We start from the raw sequence: 23,818 nt of genomic DNA, 5'->3' as shown, positions 1-23,818 counted from the left end.
GTGGGGCTTAAACTCGGCTTTTTTATTCTAAGCAAGTACTTTTTTCCATTAAGCAGACTGCCAAATTGCATGGTCCTTTGGAAAACCTTAATTGTTATGACTAGATAAACCTAGAGGCACCTAAGTGAAAAGTTGGCTAACACTGTTCACATCACTGTAGTTGATGGGTACTCTCAGGGAAGCAGTGAAATAATTTAGGTTAGATTCCTGGCACCATCATTTACTTATACTGAGATTCCCATCTTTAAAAAGAAAATTATATCATTGTAAAGATAAAGTGAAGATAATATATGTAAAAGTCTCTGTAAATGAGTAAAGCTCTTCATATTTATTTTATATCTTATTAATGTCCAATCCAAATTTCCCCAGTGGCATTCTTAAAATGAAAACAACAAAACCTATCTTAACTTCATACTTTTATTTTTCTGTCCCAGAAGAAAGAAATAACCCTGTGTGCTTTTTAAACTTAAGGAAAAATTCCATTTGAACATTGTTTTAACATTTATCAGGGAAACCACAGTATTCTGCAGATGTTCCTATTTTAACCACTAAGTGGAGGAGTATTTTACACTATGTTTTGCAACTTCAGAATTTCATGAGATTAGGAATTCAAATTGTCAATCAAATATACTAGTTAATTCTAAACCATTCTATAACAAGATATTAAATATCAAAGAATTGAGATACAATAAATGTAGAGAGTACTAAAATTGCATTGTGCATAACTTAATATTTGATAACATCTCCTAAAACTGTGAAACTAGGAAGGGCTGCATGATTGACTGAGAGGGCTTCTTTTGTCATACAGATCTTTGACTGCTGCTTTTTAGTCATGGTGAATGCTTCTGCTTCTGAGTGAATAAAGGATTGACAGTAGCTGCAGCTATTTCTAGCTATGTGGAACTCTATGTTGTTAGAATTTAAGAGATACCATTTCCTATACAAATAAAATGATACAGTATCATATTTGTCTTTCTTTTAAACCAGCATGTTATCTGTTTGTGTTTTCAGAAATATTCCTTTTTTGCACTTCTTACTGATGTCTTAGAAATTGAAATTAAAGACAAATTTGCCAAGAGCCGTCCCATCATCAAGCGTTTTCTGGGGAAACTAACCATTCCAGTCCAGAGGCTGCTGGAGCGACAGGCTATCGGGTAATCAGCCCTTACCTTTGGGGATCTTGTTGAGATTAGTTCGTATAGGAAAAAATGAAATGAAACTTGGTACTCCTAGGACTTTTCAGACTGGTAAGAAGTAGTAACACAATTCTTTTAAAAATAAAGATGTCCTTACACTTACTAAAATATACTTGACAAAAAGTAGTTTATTTTAATTATATACATTTTTTGCATCTTTGTCTTTTCCATGAGGTACCCACCATTAACATTTCAGTGTCAAATCTCATAGTGTTTGATTGTTTCTCAGTATATTGGAGTTTTTTATAAAACTTACTCCCTAGGGCAGAATTCTAAGGTCAGGTTGATGCCTATCTTATCCTAATTAATTCCATCCAGAGAACTTGTTACTCTTGAAAAACAGAAACAATCTTGTTTTGGAGCCATTTGAAACAAGACCTAGACTTGAGGAAGTGTTATAATAAAACTCCTAGACATATACATTCATTCAAGCAATTAAAATTTATTCATTGACATACTCTTAAAATTTAGTTAATGTGTAATTAATGTATTTTCTTTTTGTGAGCTTTTTGTAAGTTGTGAGTAAAGTAGTAAGTCATACTGAGGAGATAGAGAAGACCAAAAACAAGTTATGCAAATTAATAATGCATCACTGACTAGAGGCTGTAAACTGTACAGTGGAGCAAATGGTAGATAGAAGAAACATGGTGTCTTCCTTCTGAAATAGCCATTAGAGGGCAGAGGTGGAGTGATTTGGCACTATCCTTCTGATGATTTTCCTTAATTAAGAATAGGTTGGCGGGCACAGCGGCTCATGCCTGTAATCCCAGCACTTTGGTCAGCCGAGGTGGGCAGATCACCTGAGGTTAGGAGTTCAAGACCAGTCTGGCCAAAATGGCGAAACCCCATCTCTACAAAAATACAAAAAAATTAGCTGGGTATGGTGGCAGGCGCTTATAATCCCAGCTACTTGGGAGGCTGAAGCTGGGAGAATTGCTTGAACCCAGAGGCGGAGGTTGCAGTGAGCCAACATCGCACCACTACACTCCAGCCTGGACAACCTCGGCAACAGAGCAAGACTCCGTCTCAAAAAAAAAGAATAAGTCATTTAATTCAGAATAAGATTGTTGCTTGTGTGCAAGAAAATGAAATGACTGCATTTGACTTGATAAAGAGTCAGACTTGAAACAGATGGACAACTCCATCCTTGAGGAGGCAGGTGGCCTCGAGCCCGGGGCCCAGGCAAGGCAAAAACTGAACCTGCTTCCAAATCTGGGATATGACCCCACCATAGTGGCACATCTGACTTTGCCAACCATCCCATCAACACTGCTTACAAGGCACCCTGAGAATCAGTGATAGGCCAGGCTCCCCAGCAGGGAGGGCCAGCAGCTCCAGCCTTCTTTCTCTACAGGCGAGAAAGGAGAGCTTAGTGGCCCTCTCCCCATCACACAGCCAGGGCTGCTGTCTTGGGTATGAAGGGCCCTTTCCTTCTTGTGTTCTTGTGCTTCTTTCCCCTAACTCCCAGCTCCTGTTCTTCAGGGTATCACACAGTGCCCTACGTGCCGTGTTGGGTGATAATCCTTAGCTGCAAGTGTCCTTTTAGAACCAGCTTCCTGTTGTGCTAAATGCTGAGGAAACAGGCCCTCTCCCCTTTTACACCCGAGTCAAAAAACCCCTAAAACTTGAGGCCTTTCACAACTCCTTTATGACCTTCAAAATGTCCTTTTCCTGGTCACCCCTTAAAAGTGAAAGAGTGAATCAGCATCCTTAAAAATATTCACATAGCGTGTGATATCTTATGCTCTTAATAATAATTTTTCTTTTTTTTTTTTTTTTTTTTTTCGAGACGGAGTCTCGCTCTGTCGCCCAGGCTGGAGTGCAGTGGCCAGATCTCAGCTCACTGCAAGCTCCGCCTCCCGGGTTCACGCCATTCTCCTGCCTCAGCCTCCCGAGTAGCTGGGACCACAGGCGCCGCCACCTCGCCCGGCTAATTTTTTGTGTTTTTAGTAGAGATGGGGTTTCGCCGTGTTAGCCAGGATGGTCTCGATCTCCTGACCTTGTGATCCGCCCATCTTGGCCTCCCAAAGTGCTGGGATTACAGGCTTGAGCCACCGCGCCCGTCCAATAATTTTTCATATATAAATCATGCTGCTATAAAGACACATGCACACGTATGTTTATTGCGGCACTATTCACAATAGCAAAGACTTGGAATCAACCCAGATGTCCATCAGTGACAGACTGGATTAAGAAAATGTGGCACATATACACCATGGAATACTATGCAGCCATAGAAAAGGATGAGTTTGTGTCCTTTGTAGGGACATGGATGCAGCTGGAAACCATCATTCTTAGCAAACTATCACAAGAACAGAAAACCAAACACCGCATGTTCTCACTCATAGGTGGGAACTGAACAATGAGATCACTTGGACTCGGGAAGGGGAACATCACACACCGGGGCCTATCATGGGGAGGGGGGAGGGGAGAGGGATTGCAATGGGAGTTATACCTGATGTAAATGACGAGTTGATGGGTGTAGCACACCAACATGGCACAAGTATACATATGTAACAAACCTACACGTTATGCACATGTACCCTAGAACTTAAAGTATAATAATAATAAAAAATTAAAAATAATAATAATAATAATTTTTCTTAGGGCAACATTTCCTTTTATCCCGGGGTTTATAAGTGTTCCATTTGTGTGAATGAATAATATTACACTGGACTATAATGTGCTTGGAGCCTTTAATGTTCTTGTGAGTCTGAAAGTTTCAAGAGAGATAGGAGGGATTTGGGGGGTGGCCTGTGGAAAGAAGGCGAAGGCGAAGGCTGACTCCAATGTAGTCAGGATGAAAGAAACATTTCTCTTCTTACAGTGATCAGATGCTCAGCTACAACCTTGGCAGAAGGCTTCCAGCTGACCATGTGAGTGGGTACCTCCAGTTTAAAGTGGAGGTTACATCTTCTGTTCATGAAGGTGAGATATCAGTATATCTGTATGAATACATTGCTATAGGAAAAACTTGTTAAACATAACTCAGTTGTCAGTTTGCTTCTGAACAGAATTGAATTCATGTTCTGTTTTGAAAGTAAAATAGCTGTCAAACAATTACCTGCTGAAATTTTCTAAGCAAGTAGGAAAGCCTGTTTGCCCAGAAATGTCTCTCAGATTGATGCCTACATTTTGAAACTGGGCTGTAGAGTTTTCAGCCATACTAACATATTTAGCTCCTGTGCCAAACCGACTAGCAGTCTCCTCGTTTAGTAGTGAGTGGTGAATCTCAGCAAGTCAGTAGAAAGCCCTCAGTGGAATGACTGATTTCTTTGAACTTAATGGTGGCAAAGCAAGTAGGTCATAAAACGTTCATTTGTTATTTCTAGTTAATTTTTAGAAATGCTGTTTTCTCATACAGATGCCTCTCCAGAAGCTGTTGGCACAATACTTGGAGTCAATTCTGTGAATGGAGACTTAGGTAGCCCTTCCGATGACGAGGACATGCCAGGGAGCCATCACGACAGCCAGTTGTGCTCTAACGGGCCAGTTTCTGAGGACAGCGCTGCCGATGGGGCCCCCAAACATTCATTCAGGACTAGCTCCACACTGGAAATAGACACCGAGGAATTAACCTCCACTTCTTCAAGGACCTCACCTCCCAGAGGACGTCAGGATTCACTCAATGATTACTTAGATGCTATCGAACACAACGGCCACTCCAGGCCAGGGACAGCGACCTGCTCTGAGAGGTCCATGGGTGCCTCTCCGAAACTGAGGAGTAGTTTTCCCACTGACACAAGACTCAATGCCATGCTTCATATTGACTCAGATGAAGAAGATCACGAGTTCCAGCAAGACCTGGGTTACCCATCTTCCTTGGAGGAGGAGGGAGGCCTGATCATGTTTAGCAGGGCACCCAGAGCTGATGATGGAAGCCTGACATCTCAGACAAAGCTGGAGGACAACCCTGTTGAGAATGAGGAAGCCTCCACACACGAAGCCGCTTCCTTGGAGGATAAGCCAGAAAATCTTCCAGAGCTTGCAGAAGGCTCCTTACCTGCAGGCCCAGCCCCAGAGGAAGGTGAAGGCGGCCCAGAGTCTCAACCCAGTGCTGACCAGGCCAGTGCTGAATTGTGTGGCTCTCAAGAGGTAGATCAGCCCACAAGTGGGGCAGACACGGGGACTTCTGATGCATCAGGAGGAAGCCGAAGAGCCGTCAGTGAGACCGAGTCTCTCGATCAGGGCTCCGAGCCTTCCCAGGTGTCCTCTGAAACAGAACCCAGTGATCCTGCCAGGACAGAGAGTGTGAGCGAAGCCAGCACCAGGCCCGAGGGAGAGAGTGACCTGGAATGCGCTGACAGCTCCTGCAATGAGAGTGTGACCACGCAGCTGTCCTCTGTGGAGACGCGGTGCTCCTCTCTTGAGAGTGCGCGGTTTCCTGAAACCCCAGCCTTCTCTTCTCAGGAGGAGGAAGACGGAGCCTGTGCAGCAGAGCCCACCAGCAGCGGCCCTGCCGAAGGGTCGCAGGATTCCGTGTGCACTGCTGGTTCTTTACCTGTGGTACAGGTGCCCAGTGGGGAGGAGGAAGGGCCAGGGGCAGAATCGGCCACTGTACCTGACCAGGAGGAGCTGGGGGAGGTCTGGCAGCGGAGGGGGAGCCTGGAGGGAGCTGCAGCTGCTGCCGAGAGCCCTCCCCAAGAAGAGGGCAGTGCTGGGGAGGCCCAAGGCACCTGTGAAGGAGCAACTGCCCAGGAGGAGGGCGCTACTGGAGGTAGGATATGGACACCACTGTGGCTTTTGGCTCGAGCGTAGCTGTGCAGAGAGAAGCTCTGTAGTTTTCCCCTCAATCTAAACAAGGCCGCAGGTTGCATATTACCTGAATTCCTCACCTTGAGGTTCAGCAGGGGAAGAGAGGCACGATTGAAAACAGGGCCAGGAAGAGAAGGAAACAGGTAACAAATGTGTGGGCAGCTGAAACCCTTCCTCTAGATTAGGCCTCCTGTTTCAGAGTGGGGAGACCGAGGGACTTCATCACATAGCTAGGAAGAAGGCAGCATGATTTGCGTCCAGATGGGCTTGAGTTCAAATTCAGTGCTCTTTTAAAAAATGGCTTTTCTGCTGCTGAAGTAACAGGCCTGTTAAACAGCAGTCTTCACACTTAAATAATGGGTCTCTTTTGGAACCTGGGTCTGTAGATACACAACCACACAGGCAGGCAGCTTCAGCCTTAGTGTAATCTGCAAAGGTTATGAGAAACACCTAGTCACTCCTCCTTTCTAAAATTTCACAGTGGAAGATTAACAGATGCTATGCATCAAAGGTAATATTTTTGTCTTCTACAATTTAGTAATGTCTACTAAGTTAGGTGATGCACTCTGACTTGGAGAATAAGCTGTTTTTGTATCCAAGGATACAAATTTACACCTGAAATTTGTATTACTCCCAGTGAATGTGGCTCTCTAGAATGATTACTTTAAAATGCCCTATAAGGATGCATTAAAAATCAAAGAGCAATTTCATATGTCTGGCTGGCATAACTCAAAAATAGGAATGATTTTCTTATTCTGTAATTTATTTTTCTACCTACATGATCCCTTCTTTTCTTCTTCCTCTTTTTTTTTTTTTTTTTTTTTAAATTTTGTTTCCTTCATTATATCGTAGCCACCATGTGACCCTGAAGCATTAGCACATGGCCAGGACAGAGGCCATTGTGGGTGAGGGATGAGGAAGTGAAGCCGCAGGAGGGGAGGGATACATGCGGAGGACAGTTCTTCAGGAAGCCTGCTTCTAAGCATTCACCTCCTATTCTCTTCTTTTGTTTCTAGGTCCTCATATGGGAAATGAGACTAAACAGAGAAAAGAAACTAACCTTGGAATTTATGTTAGGTTTTTATATAGAGTCTGTTTTGATACTGAAAGAGAAAACAATACCTGGTAACTTTCTACCTTTAATCCTAGGTTCTCAAGCCAACGGCCACCAGCCACTGCGATCACTACCTTCAGTGCGCCAGGATGTTAGCCGGTACCAGAGGGTGGACGAGGCTCTCCCACCAAGTGAGGACCTGTTAGTTCAAAGGGCCCACCTTAATCAAAGGGTGAAAGGTGACAGGCAGACCCATTCCCATGAGTCTTAAAAGATGGATATGTGGTCTTCAAGCGGAAGGAATCTGGGGGCTGCCACTTAGCATAGCAGGTGTAGTCTGGGACATGCTAGGCTAATGACTCTTCTCTGGCACCATTCTGCTGAAAGAAAGGGCAGCTGTAAACCCTGCGCTGCCCATGGGGTAAACACTATAATAATGGAGGTAGATCCAGATGTTTTGGGAAATTGGGTGCATAACAGAATTTTTTAAAATTATGCCTAACCACAGCATGAATGTTCTATCAGCTAATAGACAAATTGGTACACTCTCTTAGAAAAACCTCACTCTATGTAATATACTGCCTTTCTGTTCACTTACAGCGTTTAAAATCATTAAGCACAAGGTTCTGATATTTTTCCTTAGGGATATGCAGGGAAGTATTGTTAATTTCAGAAATTAGTCTACTACTTATTTGGGACATGACAGTTATCTGGGGATTTGAAAGACATTTCATTTATTTCACTTTCAGAAAACACGTAGCACTTAAAGGAGAGATGGTGGAGGATTAGGGATGCTGGGATATAGTTACATAACCTGTGTTAAAGGTATGAGTGATACCCTCAGCCAATCATAATCCAGATGAAATGAAAACTCGTATGTAAATTTCGACAGTTCTTTAAAGAGATGTAGCTCTATGAGAGCAATGCATTTTGATGAATATTGATAAAGCCTGGTAAACATTGCTTTAAAAAAAAACACTGTAAGGTACACCCTTTTGCCTTACCCCTTTCCTTCTTGCTCCCCCCCTCCACTTACCCATCTTATATGTGATCATGACAAGAGGCTGATGCCTGGGTTCCTCTGTGTTTTAAAAATGGTGGGACATAAAGAAGAGAGGGGACGAATTTAAAGGGTTACAATTCTGAGTGGTTAGTCTGGCAAGTACCGACAAAAGAGCTGAATGGTACTGTGGAGAATTTATCCAAATATCGCCTTGATCCTTTTGAAATTATTTTGGACACAGATCTTTCCCTTGTTTGTTTATTTGGATAACTAAGGGCTGTGACTCATAGGAAACATATTTTAAGCAGTTTAAAATAAAATGGACTGAGAGATTAATTAACCTTATGTCATCTTAGGCAGGTAGAGGGGCCCAGGGACCCGAGAGGGCCACAGAAAACTTCCTTATTGATAAAACATTTGATAAACCCTTAGAGAAAAGATGAGTCAAAAAAGTAAAATGTTCCTGGAAGATATTTAGGTGTAATTGGAGCAAAACAAATTCGGAACACTAGGAGAGAGTTCTGGGAGAGCTTTATTTTTATGTATATACAGATTAATAGTCATTTAGAGTTTCAGAGTGTTGGACAGTAGCATTGCAGAAGTGCATTGATAAATCACGTCTTCCTAGCCACATCCAATTGCTGTAATTTTTGCTATGTAAGTTTGGTCTCCTGATTGTATTTAATAAAGACAGATACTTTCCTGCTGAAATTATGACCACTGTTTGTGATATCTCAATGTATTGTTTAAATACTGGTGTTTGCATTACACCTGTAGATACATCTTGGGAATTTTTTTTTTTTACAATTGGCAGTTTCTTTTAATGAGTTGATGTATTTGCAAAAGCAAAGGCAACTTAGTGACTCATCATATTTAATCAGTGACTGACAAACAAGAGGAAAATTCTTAAGAAGTATTCCCTTTTATTCAGAGGTTTTCAGTGGTGGCAGGGGGTGCCACCCACTAGGCGATGTTTAGAGTTGAGGCGGGGTGGGTAGCCTTTCAGTGTAACAGTGGTTGAAGGGTGCTACTGGCATTTAGTGGGTGGAGGCCAGTGTATCAAACATCCTGCAATGGTGAGACAGTTGGATACAACTAAGAAGTGTCCCACCCAAAATTCGACAGTGTGCCCTCTAAGAAACACTTCTCTGTGCTAATTTATTTAATGCTTGATAAATAACATTGTTTTTGTAAAATATAAACAGAATTTTTATATTTTAAAAACTCAGAAGTAAAGATGCCTCCCTCTAAAAATATTAGTTATACACACACACACACACACACACTCATACACTCGTGTTATAGGACCAAGCAACTTGCATATTTGGGGATGTGTCTTCTCATGGCTAGATTGTGGATTGTGGTCTGAACATACCTGACTGCTGTTCAGCTCTGTCAACCATTCCCATGTGTGTCTCGTCCTTGTGACAGTGGTAATCGCTTGGCTGCCCTTGCTACTTGTCTGTCCTCACCTCAGCTAGGTCCCTGCCCTCCTTTTCTAACTGGACAACTCTGCTACTACCTCTGGCCATACATCTGACTTACAGCTGTGGCATCTACACTGTAGTGTCTTGTGGCTTCTGAGGCTCAGCTAGGGGTGTCGGCTGGATCGTGCAGACAGGCCCATCTCTTAAATGACCTGGCTGAATTTTAAGGCTAACAGTTGTGATTTTTAACACTGTCAGTTATTATAAGTTCATTTTTGTGGTGATTTACACTTTACAAAGCACGCTTTTGCATGCTTTCCTTTATTTTTTGTTCTTTCAGTAATTTTGCGAGGTAGGTGAACAGGTCTTGTCTGTAATTTATAGGTTGTTGCATAGAAGTCAGCTAATCTGATTCTTTTATTTTATAGTTGCAGAAACTGAAGCCCAGATCAATTAAGTAATTTGTTTAAGATTTCATGCAAGTAAAAGTTGAGACAGAGTCTCAGATATTCCCTCTCCTCTAACAGGTATTCTGATCTGCGATTGGAGGGGAAGGGCCTATTGTGTGGGTAGATGAATGTAAATCCTGAAGGTCTGGTTTGAGGCAGAGGGTGGCTTACATGGTGATATGTTATTTATTGGGCACCACCAATGCCTCACATCAGAGGGTTTGGGGGTTTCTCTGAAACTTCAATATATTGCAGTGCTTTGAGGTCAGACCCACCAGAAGACTCAAAAAGTGCTCAGCTTTCTCTTCCTCTGGGATAGAGTTATGCAAAGAGGCCCTCCTCAAGGAGGCCCCTCACCTAGTAGGAAAGTGGCTGCAGTGGTTTGAGCCAACATGTTGTGGTCCAGATAGATGTGTTGTATTTAGCATCTGTATTAGACCCAGCAGCACCTTTCCTCTCTGTGCAGGTCACTTTCTTTCTACCCTAGGGACAAGCTCCTGAAGCAGTGTAGTTTGAGCTTTGGTGGCCGCCATTCTTGATTCTTTTTTATTCCTTGCTCTGTCACCCAGGCTAGAGCACAGTGGCAGGATCATGGTGCACTGCGGCCTCAAACTCATGGGCTCAAGTGAAGCTCCTGCCTGGGCCTCCTGCGTAGCTGGGACTATAGGCGAGCATGATCATGCCTGGCTGGTTTTTTTATGTTTTTATTTTTTGTAGAGAGAGGGGTCTCACTATGTTGCCAGGGCTGGCCTTGAGCTCCTGGCCTCAAGCAATCCTCCCACCTTGGCCTACCAAAGTGCTGGGATTATAGGTGTGAGCCACTGTGCCTGGGCTTGATTCTTTTTTTCTTTTTCTTTATCATTATTATTGTTGTTCTTGTTATTTTAGCTCCTTTTCATCATATTTTCAGGGATTTATTTGTTTGCTTTCTTCTTTTTCCATTCTTATTTCTCCCATCTCAAGAAGGGAAACAGATCTTGGACTTAGTACTAAGACTGATCAGCAGTGACGGTGATCTACCAATTGGTTCTCAAAATCTTACTCTTGCCTTAGGCCACACAGAGTGCACTGTGGCCTTGTGGCTTGTGTAGCTCCAGCTCTGGTTAAGAGATATTCTAATGATTCGTAAAAAATGAGAAAGTTCCAGGCCTTGGAGGCAGCATGACACTGTTGAGAGCCTCCCAGGGAAGTAGCTTGGACTCAGTTATGCACAGAATGCCTTAAGAATTTGCTGTATCTTCTCATTCTGATGTTACTGATGGTCCTGGCAGCTAGAGCTAGTTCAGGGCTGAAGCCCTGTAGAATATTATTGGCATGACAAATGTTGGTCTTTTTAGCATTAAGATGAGTGAAAAAAGAATCACCAGCCCAGCCCTTCTGAAAAACTATTTTCTTTTTCTCTTATTGATTCCAATGTAATTGTGACTTAACCCATTGCTGCACTGGAGACAATATGGAATTGTTGTATAAATGTTTTTCCCCCAAAATGGTAGATTTTGTAGGAATAGGACTAGAATCAGGATGAACAGTCTGGGTTAGTGGACTCTGATAGGATCCAAGATGTTGCATATTGTTAGGACTAGTCTATTACTTACGTGAGGGGTTCAAATGGGTAGTTCTGGACAACTATAGGGGAACATTTATCATTTTTGTGTGGTTGTACACTTTCATTATTAAAGTGTTTTTTTAAATGAAGGCCTAAGACCATGCAGTGAATCTGAAAAGTATAATTAATCTAAACTTAGAGTTTCTACTATGTTTAGGGTTAGGGGCTCTTATTCTCTAAGCTTACAACTTTGTTTTGAGAAAAAAAAAATGGATACTTTCAATCTAAAAAGCTACCTTATTAAAAATTGAAGATTAAAGTGCCGAATATGCAACTACTTGACTTTTTAAAAAACTTTTTGTTCAAATAAAATAGCAGAAAAGAGCACATACGGCCTGCTGAATTCTTTCTACTAAACACACATGGCAGCCCACACCATCAGCACTCTAGAAGTCCCCTTTGTACCCCGTTTCAATCACTGTCCGCCACTCTGTATGGGGAAATGGGCCTACCGTTCTGATTCCTAAAGTCACAGATAAGTTTAGCCTACTTTTATACTTTATACAAATGGAATTTTACTTCCTTGAGTGTTCAAATAAGAAAAAAATAATCTTTTAAACACTGTCATCTGTCATTTATCACAAAGCTTATAATTTTCCTTGAAAGTACCTTTAGTTCATTAGAACTTAATCATCTCGTCATTTTGGTGATGATACCTGTGGTTATTGCGGTTTTTTATAGTGGATTTATACATTTACTTCACAACATTCAGGGGCTTGATTTTACTAAATCCGGTGATAACCAATTCAAAACCCTGCCCATAGCCCACCCCCTCCCCACCTCTAATATGTTGTAATTCATGCCGTTTAGTTGTTGACTTTCCAATATCAGCATCTGCTGAGATGTATTCACAGCTCATGTGATTATGAGCCAAGTGGTGCGGTGGAGACCGAGGTCTGGTTTGAAGGGAGTGGGAAAGGCTGATGAGATGAGCTGAGGGATCATAGGAACAATCCTACCCCCTTCCCGCATATGTTGATTTTAAAAACTGAAAACTCTAACGACCTTACCTCTTCTACCTGCCTCTGTTCCCTGCTGAGGAGACCAGTGCTGTGACAGCAGCCTTGGAGTAGTTTTATCCACTTTCTAATTCTCCAACTTTCCTTTAGTGTCCAGCCACTTAAAAGGGCCTATTTATATTTAAGTCTTAGGGTGTCTAAGAGTCCACTTGCTCCTGGATTTTAGGCTGAGGTTTAGGTTTTGTTTGTTTGTTTGTTGTTTGTTTGTTCGTTTTTGAGATGGAATCCAACTCTGTTACCTAGGCTGGAGTGCAGTGGCATGATCTCAGCTCACTGTAGCCTCTACCTCCTGGGTTCGAGTGATTCTCCTGTCTCAGCCTCCTGAGTAGCTGGGATTATAGGCGTGCACCACCACCCCCAGCTGAATTTTGTACTTTTAGTAGAGACAGGGTTTCGCCACGTTGGCCAATCTGGTCTCAAACTCCTGCCCTCGGTGATCCGCACGCCTTGACTTCCCAAAGTGCTGGGATTACAGGTGTGAGCCACCATGCCCAGCCACTGAGGTTAAGTTTCTAGTGAGCCTCCATTTCATGGTCTCTGAGAAATCTGGCATTTGCTTTGTGGGTTTGTCCAGCAAATTAGCTACCGTTTTAAGTTACTATTCATTTATGTCAGTGCTGCTCAAAGTTTAGTGTGTCTAGGAATAAGCTGAGAAGGTTGTTAAAAATGCAGATAACTGAGCCGTAGCTTCGGATAGTCCGATTCTGAAGACCTGGGGCACATCATAGAAATCTGCATTTTTATTGATCCTCAAAGTGATTCTGGCACATGTTGTCAGAGCCCCACCAGCCTTGAGAAACATTTCTCTAGGTAATAGTTTTCAAACCTTATTATTGTCATGAAGTTATTTATGCAAATGAAATATTATGTGGAACACCAGTATACACAACAATAACATTGGAGCTGTTGTGGCTAAAATAGGATTGGCAGATGTTAGTGGAGCCCTGTCCCTCGGGGACTCAAAGCTCCTGGCCCTTAAGGCTAACCTAGACATAAAATGTTGCTAAGTTCTTGCTGAACCTAATATAATAAAATGGGTGTCATTTTATAGATTCATAGAATACTAGAACTGGAAGGGACCTTTGCAGTTGATTGTGTCCTCTAATTTTTCAAAACTGTGATTCATAGAGGTGAAGTGACTTTTTTTAAGGTCTTGTAGTGAAAGTGTGACAAGCCACAGCCAGATATCAGGCCTTCTGTCTCCCAGTTCAGTGCAGAACAGACACAGACAGACACACATACCCTAACCCCCGCAAACATTGCTCTCATTTTCACTGCACCCTCATTATATAACCTATTTGACAATGTAGCAAGACAAGGAAGTAAATGTTAAGTCCCCAGTCTTCTAACTGCCTATCTCATTTTAGCATTGTCTATCTGAAAGAAACTTTGATGCTATGAAATGAGTTTTCATATGCTTTCTTATACCAAAAACAAACCAGGCCCGATATAAAGACATATAAGATGTTGGAGCAGTTGTACTCAACGAAGTAACTTTGATAGGTACAACAGAGAGCTAACCTTACTGCAGGCACCTCTGCTACCTTTGCCTGGGTAGAATGATATCAACAGTGTGGGTAGAAGTGGATACGTAGTTCATGGATAAACCAATAGCATAACAGCCCTTCCTGATTTCAGAGTCAAGCATTCACCTGAAATCGGCACTATAGAATTTGTCTTTATGGGGACTTGAGTAATTACATCAGTGTGAAGATACAATATTTGATAGGGATAATTTTAATATGCATTCAGTGTTCCATGACCTTAGAAAGCAAATTTTTGGTCCTTGTTTTCTTGTTCTCCCCATTGCACATTGAAAGGTCTTTATTGAACTATAAATTAAGGTGATTACTGGCCTTTGTGGAAGGTGAATACAAGAATCATTCTTTTTTGTGGCTTTGTGTCATTTAAAATTTTTTTTTCATTTATTACATGCTATGTGCAAGACACATTTATTTGGCTGTTCTCTCTTCCACCTCGCCATTTTGCTACACATAGACCTCAAGCAAGCCACAGTCATACCTCACTTGGTAAATTCCTACTTTGTTAGTTCCAGGAAAAAATTCCATCTTTGAGAATTTTTTTTTCACTGTTTTTGTCAGAAAACGGAAAGTATGCAACAATGTGTTTTCTTTTCTGCCATAACTGCCAGAAAATTGAGAGCCAAATTTTAGTAATAATCTAATCTTGGGAGTTTGGCAGCATCTCCTCTCTCTGTTTCCTTTAGTTTGTCTAGTTGGTCTCTTATTTTTTTTATCCTGAATTGACCTATTCTACATTTTTTAAATTGGGGCTCCTGTAAACATTCTTTGGAGAAGGATTGGTCATTTCTTTTCATGTGCATTTGATTTGATGTCTATGTGCCTGAATTACCCTGACTCTAATGAGAAAGGAATGAGATAGGGGTAATTGGTTCCCAGAATCTTTGAGATGGAAAAGCATGCAAGGAGCAGAGCAAAACAGTGAAATACATCAAAGTGTTTTGAAAAATGGTTCCTGAAGATGCTTTAATGTACTTGCTATTTGTGAGCATATCAACAGGCTGAGCATGAGGTCTTTTGAAAATGTCTTATTGATGGGTCTGTAGTGCCCAAAGAATTCAGATTTGGCAGGCCGTTTCATGGAAGAGTCTGTGTTACCTTGGAGCGTGAATGGCATTGAGTTGTTTACTGTCTGTGTGGTGCTTTTGTTCAGCCCAATTCCTCTTTCTTTTGCCATTTGTCATACATTACAATGTGCTTAGATCAACAAAAGATGTCTTTCTGCTCCCAGCTGAGGCGACGGCCTTCGGCGATGGTCTGGTGCAGGCTGATCTCTACTATGCAGGTCTTTCCAACCCTCCTAAGGACGCTGTTGGTAAACTTGCCCTCTTCCCTTACAGAGCAAATGCCGTAGGTGGTCAGGAGAAAATATGCCCTTCTCCTGGTCTCCAGGATTAACCCCACTGTGTCTGTTGATAAGCATGGGATCACATGGACAGTTTTGAGATAATTGAATGTGTCAGAGAAAAATGCTTATTAATTTCAAGAAATAACTTACACAAAAATATAAATGCATAAAGAACTTTCCTGGTTAAGGAATAGATTTCTGCTGTTTTCATGTTTCCTGTGTAAATTACCCTTCCCACGTGTAATAGGTTTCAAAATTTTGCCTTTTGAAAAGATCAGCTCATGCTCTGTGGATTTTAGTAGTGGAATGGCCTTTTAGAGAGTCACAAAGGTGGGGTGTCTGACTCTGAAGACCAGTCTGCCTTCTGAACATTCACTTGTGTATTTCTCTAGAAAGATTTAGCACACTTAAAAATAAAATTAATCTGTTAAAATGTTATGTTTATTTGAAGTTGGAAGGCAAGAAATTGTCCTTGCTCTGAAAATGTAGTCTTCTTTGGAAAAGTGCAAATAGAAGTTTGTAGATAATGATACTGTTTCATCACTAGGCGAGCATAGTTATTTTAGTTATTTTTTCCTGAGGACTAAATTTACTACAATTGTGCATGAATATGCATGTGGAAGTTTCCAGCTATGAGGTTTTCGTTGAAGCTAGAAAAGACATGGAGAAATCAGTTTTTTTTTGGTGAAAATAAACATCAATACCCATTTTGATGTGAATATCTAAAGTGAAATGAAACCAACTACATGTATTTTTTAAATGCTGGGGCTCATATGTGAAGGGTGAGCATAGTGGGCAAATTTGGAATGATTCTCTACATTTAAAGATTATTTAAGGTACTGGTATTATACGCACAGGATAATACCAGCTTAATAATCAGTCACAACAGATTCTGGAATGGACTGGGGAGAACTATGGGATAGTGCGGTGAGATGTATGTTATTAGTCTCAGATTATAGCATGTCAGAGAAAGAAAACATATGCCGAACTTAATGAACCCCATTAATGGTCTCAGCTCCTCCTCCTAATTCCTTTCGGTGCCTCACTGCTATTTAGACTGGGAGGCACGCATTGACAGCCACGGCAGGATCTTCTACGTGGATCACGTAAACAGAACCACAACGTGGCAGCGACCGACAGCTCCCCCAGCCCCGCAGGTGCTGCAGAGATCTAACTCCATACAGCAAATGGAGCAGCTGAACCGGCGGTGAGGATGAGCATTATGCTGTGACTGTTGTATTTTGTGGTTGGGCTAATTTTTACCTGGCACAAAGTAGAAGACATGGTTGTCTCTTTGATCTTTGGGTGTCCTGTCATTAAAGTGTAGCTGTTACCTCTTTTGATTCCCAGACTTCAATTGGACTTCTCTTGATTAAAAAATAATAATAATACCCACATATATACCTTGTTTGGAAACTAGAGAACAAATAAATAAATATGACCTCTTTTGTCAACCCAAGCCTTGATTTTTAGTAAAGCAGAACATATGTATTTGCTATTTAAAGCCAAACATCTTTTCTAGTCTCTAGAATCTTTATTTGTGGCTTCTCATTATTATCAACCTAAGCTTTTTAGATGAGTTATTCTTTTTCAAGAATTAACTGCTACGGAACATAAAGATTTTTTTCCCTTTAACAATATAGGAATTTACTTTTCTTTGGTTAAGGGCCACAGAATTTTTTTAGTGTTATTAATTTGCCAGGAAAATGTTCCCCAAATAATGGACAGAAGAAATTTAATGCAGTGTAATTTAAACAGCAGATGGCCAAGAAGTCCAGGGAATGGGGGTTAGAGGAGGAAATAGTTGAAGCCGAGAAGATAGTGAAAAATGCTAGACTCTTGGGGAGCAGTTGAGTCCCATCTTTTGAAGGCTGCTGGAATGTAACTCTAGGCTCATGATTTTAGATATCAGAGTATCCGCAGAACCATGACCAATGAGAGGCCTGAGGAAAATACCAATGCTATCGATGGGGCAGGGGAGGAAGCTGACTTTCACCAAGCCAGTGCAGGTAAGAGCTTTGGGCTTTGTTTTTGTAATTTCATAAAAGTCAAAAAAGAAACAAATAAGGATTCCCAACAGATGAGGCTTTTCTTTTGGAGAACTTTTTCTCTTCAGTAAGATATGGTAATCCAACTCAAAAAACAGAATTCACCAGAAACCTCTTCTAATCCTCAACTTTTAGTTAATATTAAGAAAGAAATCACAAAACCCAAGTAGAATATAAATTACTTTAATTTCTTGATCTGTGGGATATTGGAAAAAGAATCAGATCATTTAAAACACATAAGAATGCATTAAAATGTTAATAGTGACTAGAAGTATTACTTAACTGAATTTTAGTGTAATTAAGAACAGTCATGTTTTAGGTATGAATTTGCGGCAAAGAAAAAAGCATTGGGAGATTAAAATGATAGCACATGATGTAGGTATCCTATGGTTCTTTTAAAATACAGACTGAAGTGAGTAGATAGTTTTCACATCATAGAAAGATTTCCTTGACAGCCTCTGTGGTCTGCCCTGTCTAGATTTCCGACGGGAGAACATCCTGCCTCATTCTACCTCCAGATCCAGGCTCACGTTGCTGTTACAGTCTCCCCCCGTGAAGTTCCTCATCAGCCCAGAGTTCTTCACCGTGCTGCATTCTAACCCTGTAAGTAGCAAATCTGAAAGAGTGTGAAGGAAAACAACAGGCCAAAGAAAATGATCCTTGTTTTTGTAGTAATAGCAGGAATGATAATGGCAAATGTTTCCAGAGCACTTAGTGTGTTCCGAGTTCTATGTTGAGCACTGAACACTTTAACCCGTTTAGTCCAAAGAAACCATTTGAGTTCACTGGGCTGCTGTAACAAAGCACTGTAAGCTGGGTGACCTGTCAGCAACAGAAATTTATTTCTCATGGTTCTAGAGCTATGAAGGCCAAGATTGAGGCACTAGCAGGTATGGTGTCTGATGACAGTCCATTTCCTTGTGTGTAGATAGCCATCTTCTCCCTCCATCTTCGTATGGTCTATGGGCTGAGGGCTCTCTCTCAGCCTTCTTTTATAAGGGTATTAATTCCTAATTACCTGTTAGGTCACCTCCTGCCCCCACCTTCTAATACTATTATATTGGTGATTAGGTTTCAACCTACGAACTTTGGGGGACACAAACATCAGACCCATAACAGGAGGATTTAAAGGATTATTCCATGAGTCTCTGAGGGCTGAGGGAGTGGCTTGCTGAAGATAATAATTAAAGGAAGGTCATCTTAACTGCACATGAAGTGATTTAGAATGAGGAGAACATTGACCATAGAAGTCTAGCTGGATATAATCCATTCATCATGGCATGTGTTGTTAGGAGCCTGGACTAGGATATAAGAAAATAGAGAAAAAGGATTCAGCATGAGAGGAATCGCAGGCAGGGAGTTGGCAAGATTTGGTGGATAAATAGGTAGAATAGAAACTGAGGAAGTTGACCTTGAGTATTAATAATAATAATAATACATAAATAATGAATAATACATAATTAATAATACTGGGAAAATCTGGATGAGGGACTTGTTAAAGGAATTGAAGGAGAACATATTGAATTTAACAAGACATATCATACACTTTCAGAAAAACAGAGTAGATCATAGAGAAAAATAAAAGTCAACAGAATCCTATCACCAGGAGTTGGTGGTGAGGTAATTAGTATATATTAATACATATTTATTTATGTTAATATTTTTCTGCCTTCTTCAGCTTTGCTTTACAAGTATAAACATCTGCCTGGCTTTCCTCATCATTGTCTCCTGGTTTACAGATTTAGCTTGGAGCAGAGAAGACTTGGGAGGAGAGTAAGCAACGAATAACATGCTACCTATCCTCGTATATTATGCGAGAGGGGTTAGATTTACTGAGCACTCAGCTTAGCAAGTTTGTTGATGATTATGTACTAGGTACTGAGCTAAGACCTAGGGAAACAGAGATGACAGCAACTGTGGGCCCTGGCATCCCAGACTTGAGAGTAATTATAATGTCATAACCAGAATTACAAGTGCAATAATGGATGGCTATAGAAGATACACTGCTGGAGTGGACGATTAACTCTAAAGGGAAGGCACATGGAAGGAGCCATAGACAGGTTTGCATTTGGGATGAGTTTTAAAGATTGATTAGGAGCTTGCCCCAGAAACAAGATGGGCAGGAGTACTCTAGGTAGAAGGAGCATCATTTGCAAAACAATCGATTCATGAAGCTGCAAGTCTGTCTTGATCATTACTGCAGAGGTTCTAAAACTGGATTATTAGTATTGTAAGCAATTCAGTGTTGCTGGTGTATTGAGAACATAGGACACTAGTGAAAGTCAGATTTGAGCCTGGGAAGGGATACAGAAGCCAGGTTACACAAACCTAAACTCATGTATGGGACGATTCTAGGAGGTGACAGGCTTTCATGCAAGGCAGAATGGGCTAACATTTAAGCTGTCACTGTAACACAGAAAAAAATCATGCTTTAATAGGAAGAGCCTCAGACTTGGAGTCAGATGGCACAAGCTCCCCTTTGTTTTTTGTTCATTTGTTCATGCCTTCATTTAATCAGTATTTATTAAATGCCTGTAATTTGCTTGGTACATTCTAGACTCTGGGAATGAGTGGTAAATAAGACAGTTCTAGATAACAGACTAGTGAATAAAAAAGGTAATGCAGGTACTGCAGTGTGGTGTGAGGCAACTGAAACCACACACTGGGATAGAGTTACTTGGGGATGAGGTGGAGGAGGCACTATTTTATTTTTATTTTTTTTAATCTCAAAATCTCACAAGGAGGCACTATTTTAGATCAGGTGGACAGGAAGGCCTCTCCAGTAGAGCCACATTCAAGCTGTCATAAAATGCCCAGAAGCCGCTTAGGTAAATGTCTGAGAACAGAACCTGCCTTGCCAAGGAAGTGTAGAAACTCAGGGGTAGAAATGAGTTTGCGGTGGTACGTAATACGGTCAGGGAAGCAAGCAGGGCTACAGAAGGTTGGGCTTGCATGATCTGGCAAGGCATTTGAGCTTTATTCTGAAAGAGTTTTCTATATGGGGATAATGTAGAGTTTTAAAATTTCCTTCTAGCTGTTATGCAAAGAATGGGTTTTCAAGGGCAAGATTGGCATCAGGGAGACTAAGTGAAAAAGTCCCATGGTAAGGCATGGAAGTGGCTTGGGCTAATGCAGTTAGCAGTAGGGACGGTGACAAAGTGGATGAATATTGGATATATTTTGAAGACAGAGATGACATTCTTGCTAATAGATTGGAACACGGGATAGGAGAAAAAAAGACTTCAAGAAGGAGCAACTGTAGCTAGACTAATAAAGAAGAAAAGAGATAAGACTCAAATAAACACAATCAGAAATGATAAGGGACAGATTACCACTGACCCCACAGAAATACAAACAACCATGTCAGAGAATACTATAAACACCTCTATGTACATAAACTAGAAAATCTAGAAGAAATAGATAAGTTCCTGGACATATACACCCTCCCAAGACTGAACCAGGATGAGATTGAATCTGTGAATAGACCAATAATGAGTTCAGAAATTAAGGCAGCTATAAATGGTCTATCAACCAAAAAAAACCTGGGATTAGATGGATTCATAGCTGAATACTACTAGAGATACAAAAAAGACCTGGTACCATTTCTACTGAAATGACTCCAAAAAATTGAAAAGGAGGGACTCCTCCCTAACTCATTCTGCGAGCAGCATCATCTTGATACCAAAACCTGGCAGAGATATAACAGAAAAAGAAAACTTCAGGCCAATATCCTTGGTGAGGATCGATGTAAAAATTCTCAATAAAATACTGGAATCCAGCAGCACATCAAAAAAGTTATCCACCAAGATCAAATTGACTTCATCCCCAGGATGCAAGGTTAGTACATTTACAACATACGCAAATCAATAAATGTGATTCATCACATAAACAGAACTAAAGACAGAAACCACATGATTATTTCAATAGATGCAGAAAAGGCCTTCGATAAAATTCAACATCACTTCATGTTAAAAACTCTCAATCAACTAGGTATTGAAGGAACATAACTCAAAGTAATAAGAGCCATATATGACAAACCAACAGCCAATATCATGTTGAATGGGCAAAAAAAGCTGAAAGCATTCCCCTTGAAAGCCAGCACAAAGCAAGGATGGCCTCTGTCACCACTCTTATTCAACATAGTATTGGAAGTTCTGGCCACGGCAATCAGGCAAGAGAAAGAAATAAAGGGTATTCAACTAGGAAGAAAGGAAATCAAATTATCTTTGTTTGCAGATGACATGGTTCTAAGTCTAGAAAACCCCATAGTCTCAGCCCAAAAGATCCTTAAGCTGATAAGCAACTTCAGTCTCAGAATACGAAATCAATGTGCAAAATTGCTAGCATTCCTATACACCAACAACAGGCAATCAGAGAGCCAAATCATGAATGAACTCCCATTCACAATTGCTACAAAAGGAATAAAATACCTAGGAATACAGCTAACAAGGGAAATGAAGGACTTCTTCAAGGAGAACTACAAACTACTGCTCAAAAAGAAGTCAGAGAAGACACAAACAAAAGTAAAAACATTCCATCCCCATGGATAGGAAGAATCAATATTGTGAAAATGGCCATAATACCCAAAATAATTTATAGATTCAATGCTGTTCCCATTAAACTACCGTTGACATTCTTCACAGAATTAGAAAAAAACTATTTTAAAATTCATATGGAACCAAAAAAGAGCCTGAAGAGTCAAGACAATCCTAAACAACAAGAACAAAGCCGGAGGCATCACACTTCCTGACTTACACCTATACTAGTAACTTGTAACTATACTAGTAACTTACAACTATACTAGTAACCAGAACAGCATGGTACTGGTACAAAAACAGACACATAGACCAATGGAACAGAATAGAAAAGTCAGAAATAAGACTGCACACCTATAACCATTTGATCTTCAACAAACCTGACAAAAACAGGCAATGGGGAAAGGATTGATTCCTTATTTAATAAATGGTGCTGGGAGAACTGGCTAGCCATATGCAGAAAATTGAAACTGGACCCTTTCCTTACATTATATACAAAAATTAACTCAAGATGGATTAAAGACTTAAATGTAAAACTGAAAGCTATAAAAACCCTAGAAAAAAATCTAGGCAATACTATTCAGGACATAGGCACAGGCAAAGATTTCATGACAAAAGTGCCAAAAGCAATTGCAACAAAAGCAAAAATTGACAAGTGGGATCTAATTAAACTAAAGAGCTTCTGCACAGCAAAAGAAACTGTCATCAGAGTGAACAGACAACCTACAGAGTGGGAGAAAAATTTCATAGTCTGTCCATGTGACAGAGGTCTAATATTCAGAGTCTATAAAGAACTTAAACAAATTTACAAGAAAAAAACAACCCGATTAAAAAGTGGGCAGAGGATATGAATAGACATTTCTCAAAAGAAGACATACTTGTGGCCAACAAACATATGAAAAAAAGCTCAACATCACTGATCATTACAGAAATGCAAATCAAAACCACAATGAGATGTCATCTCATGCCAGTCAAAATGGCCATTATGAAAAAGTAAGAACACAACAGATGCTGGCGAAGTTACAGAGATAAAGAAATGCTTCTACACTGTCGGTGGGAGTGTAAATTTGTTCAACCATTGTGAAAGACAGTGTGGCGATTCCCCAAAGATCTAGAACCAAAAATACCGTTTGACCCAGCAATCCCATTACTGGTTATGTAACTAAAGGAACATAAATCATTATATTATAAAGACACATGAACATGTATGTTCATTGCAGCACTATTCACAATATCAAAGACCTGGAATCAACCCAAATGCCTGTCAATGATAAACTGGATAAGGAAAATGTGGTACATATACACCACAGAATACTATACAGTCATAAAAAGGAATGTGATCATGTCCTTTCCAGGGACATGGATGGAGTTGGAAGCTATTATTCTCAGCAAACTAAAACACAAACAGAAAACCAAACACCACATGTTCTCACTTACAAGTGGGAGCTGAATGATGAGAACCCATGGACACATGGCGGGGAACAACACACAGTGGTGCCTGTCAGGGGTGGGGTAGGAAGAGGGTGAGCATCAGGGATAATAGCTAATGGATGCTGGGCCTAATACCTAGGTGATAGGGTGATCTGTGCAGCAAACCACCATGGCACACGTTTATCTATGTAACAAACCTGCACAACCTGCACACATACCCCTGAACTTAAAAGTTGAAGAAAAAAAGAGCAACTGATTGCATGGCAGTGTTCATGAGTTTTCTGGAGAAAAAAAGTGTGTGTGTATTTGTGTGTATGTAGGTTGTGTTTATACACACATGTATGTATATGTTTAAATATATGCATGTGAGATATATATATAGAAAGATATCTATATATGTATGTAT

General features: G+C 40.6%; 1 protein-coding gene across 3 annotated transcripts in view; it reads left to right on the top strand.

Moving 5' to 3' along the window:
* Positions 1-23,818, top strand: part of HECW2 (HECT, C2 and WW domain containing E3 ubiquitin protein ligase 2) — a 386,375-nt gene that overhangs the window by 262,202 nt on the left and 100,355 nt on the right. For all 3 annotated transcript variants that reach the window (XM_015131908.3, XM_015131909.3, XM_077957331.1), the window contains 7 exons: positions 1,012-1,154; positions 4,024-4,124; positions 4,561-5,913; positions 7,101-7,196; positions 16,455-16,605; positions 17,304-17,407; positions 17,925-18,049. In XM_015131908.3, coding sequence (XP_014987394.1) covers positions 1,012-1,154; positions 4,024-4,124; positions 4,561-5,913; positions 7,101-7,196; positions 16,455-16,605; positions 17,304-17,407; positions 17,925-18,049 — 2,073 coding nt within the window. The remainder of the gene's footprint in view (positions 1-1,011; positions 1,155-4,023; positions 4,125-4,560; positions 5,914-7,100; positions 7,197-16,454; positions 16,606-17,303; positions 17,408-17,924; positions 18,050-23,818) is intronic.

Source organism: Macaca mulatta, chromosome 12, assembly GCF_049350105.2.
Source record: "Macaca mulatta isolate MMU2019108-1 chromosome 12, T2T-MMU8v2.0, whole genome shotgun sequence".
NCBI classification, from domain to species: Eukaryota; Metazoa; Chordata; class Mammalia; order Primates; family Cercopithecidae; genus Macaca; species Macaca mulatta.
This window is presented reverse-complemented; position numbering and strand designations above follow the sequence as displayed.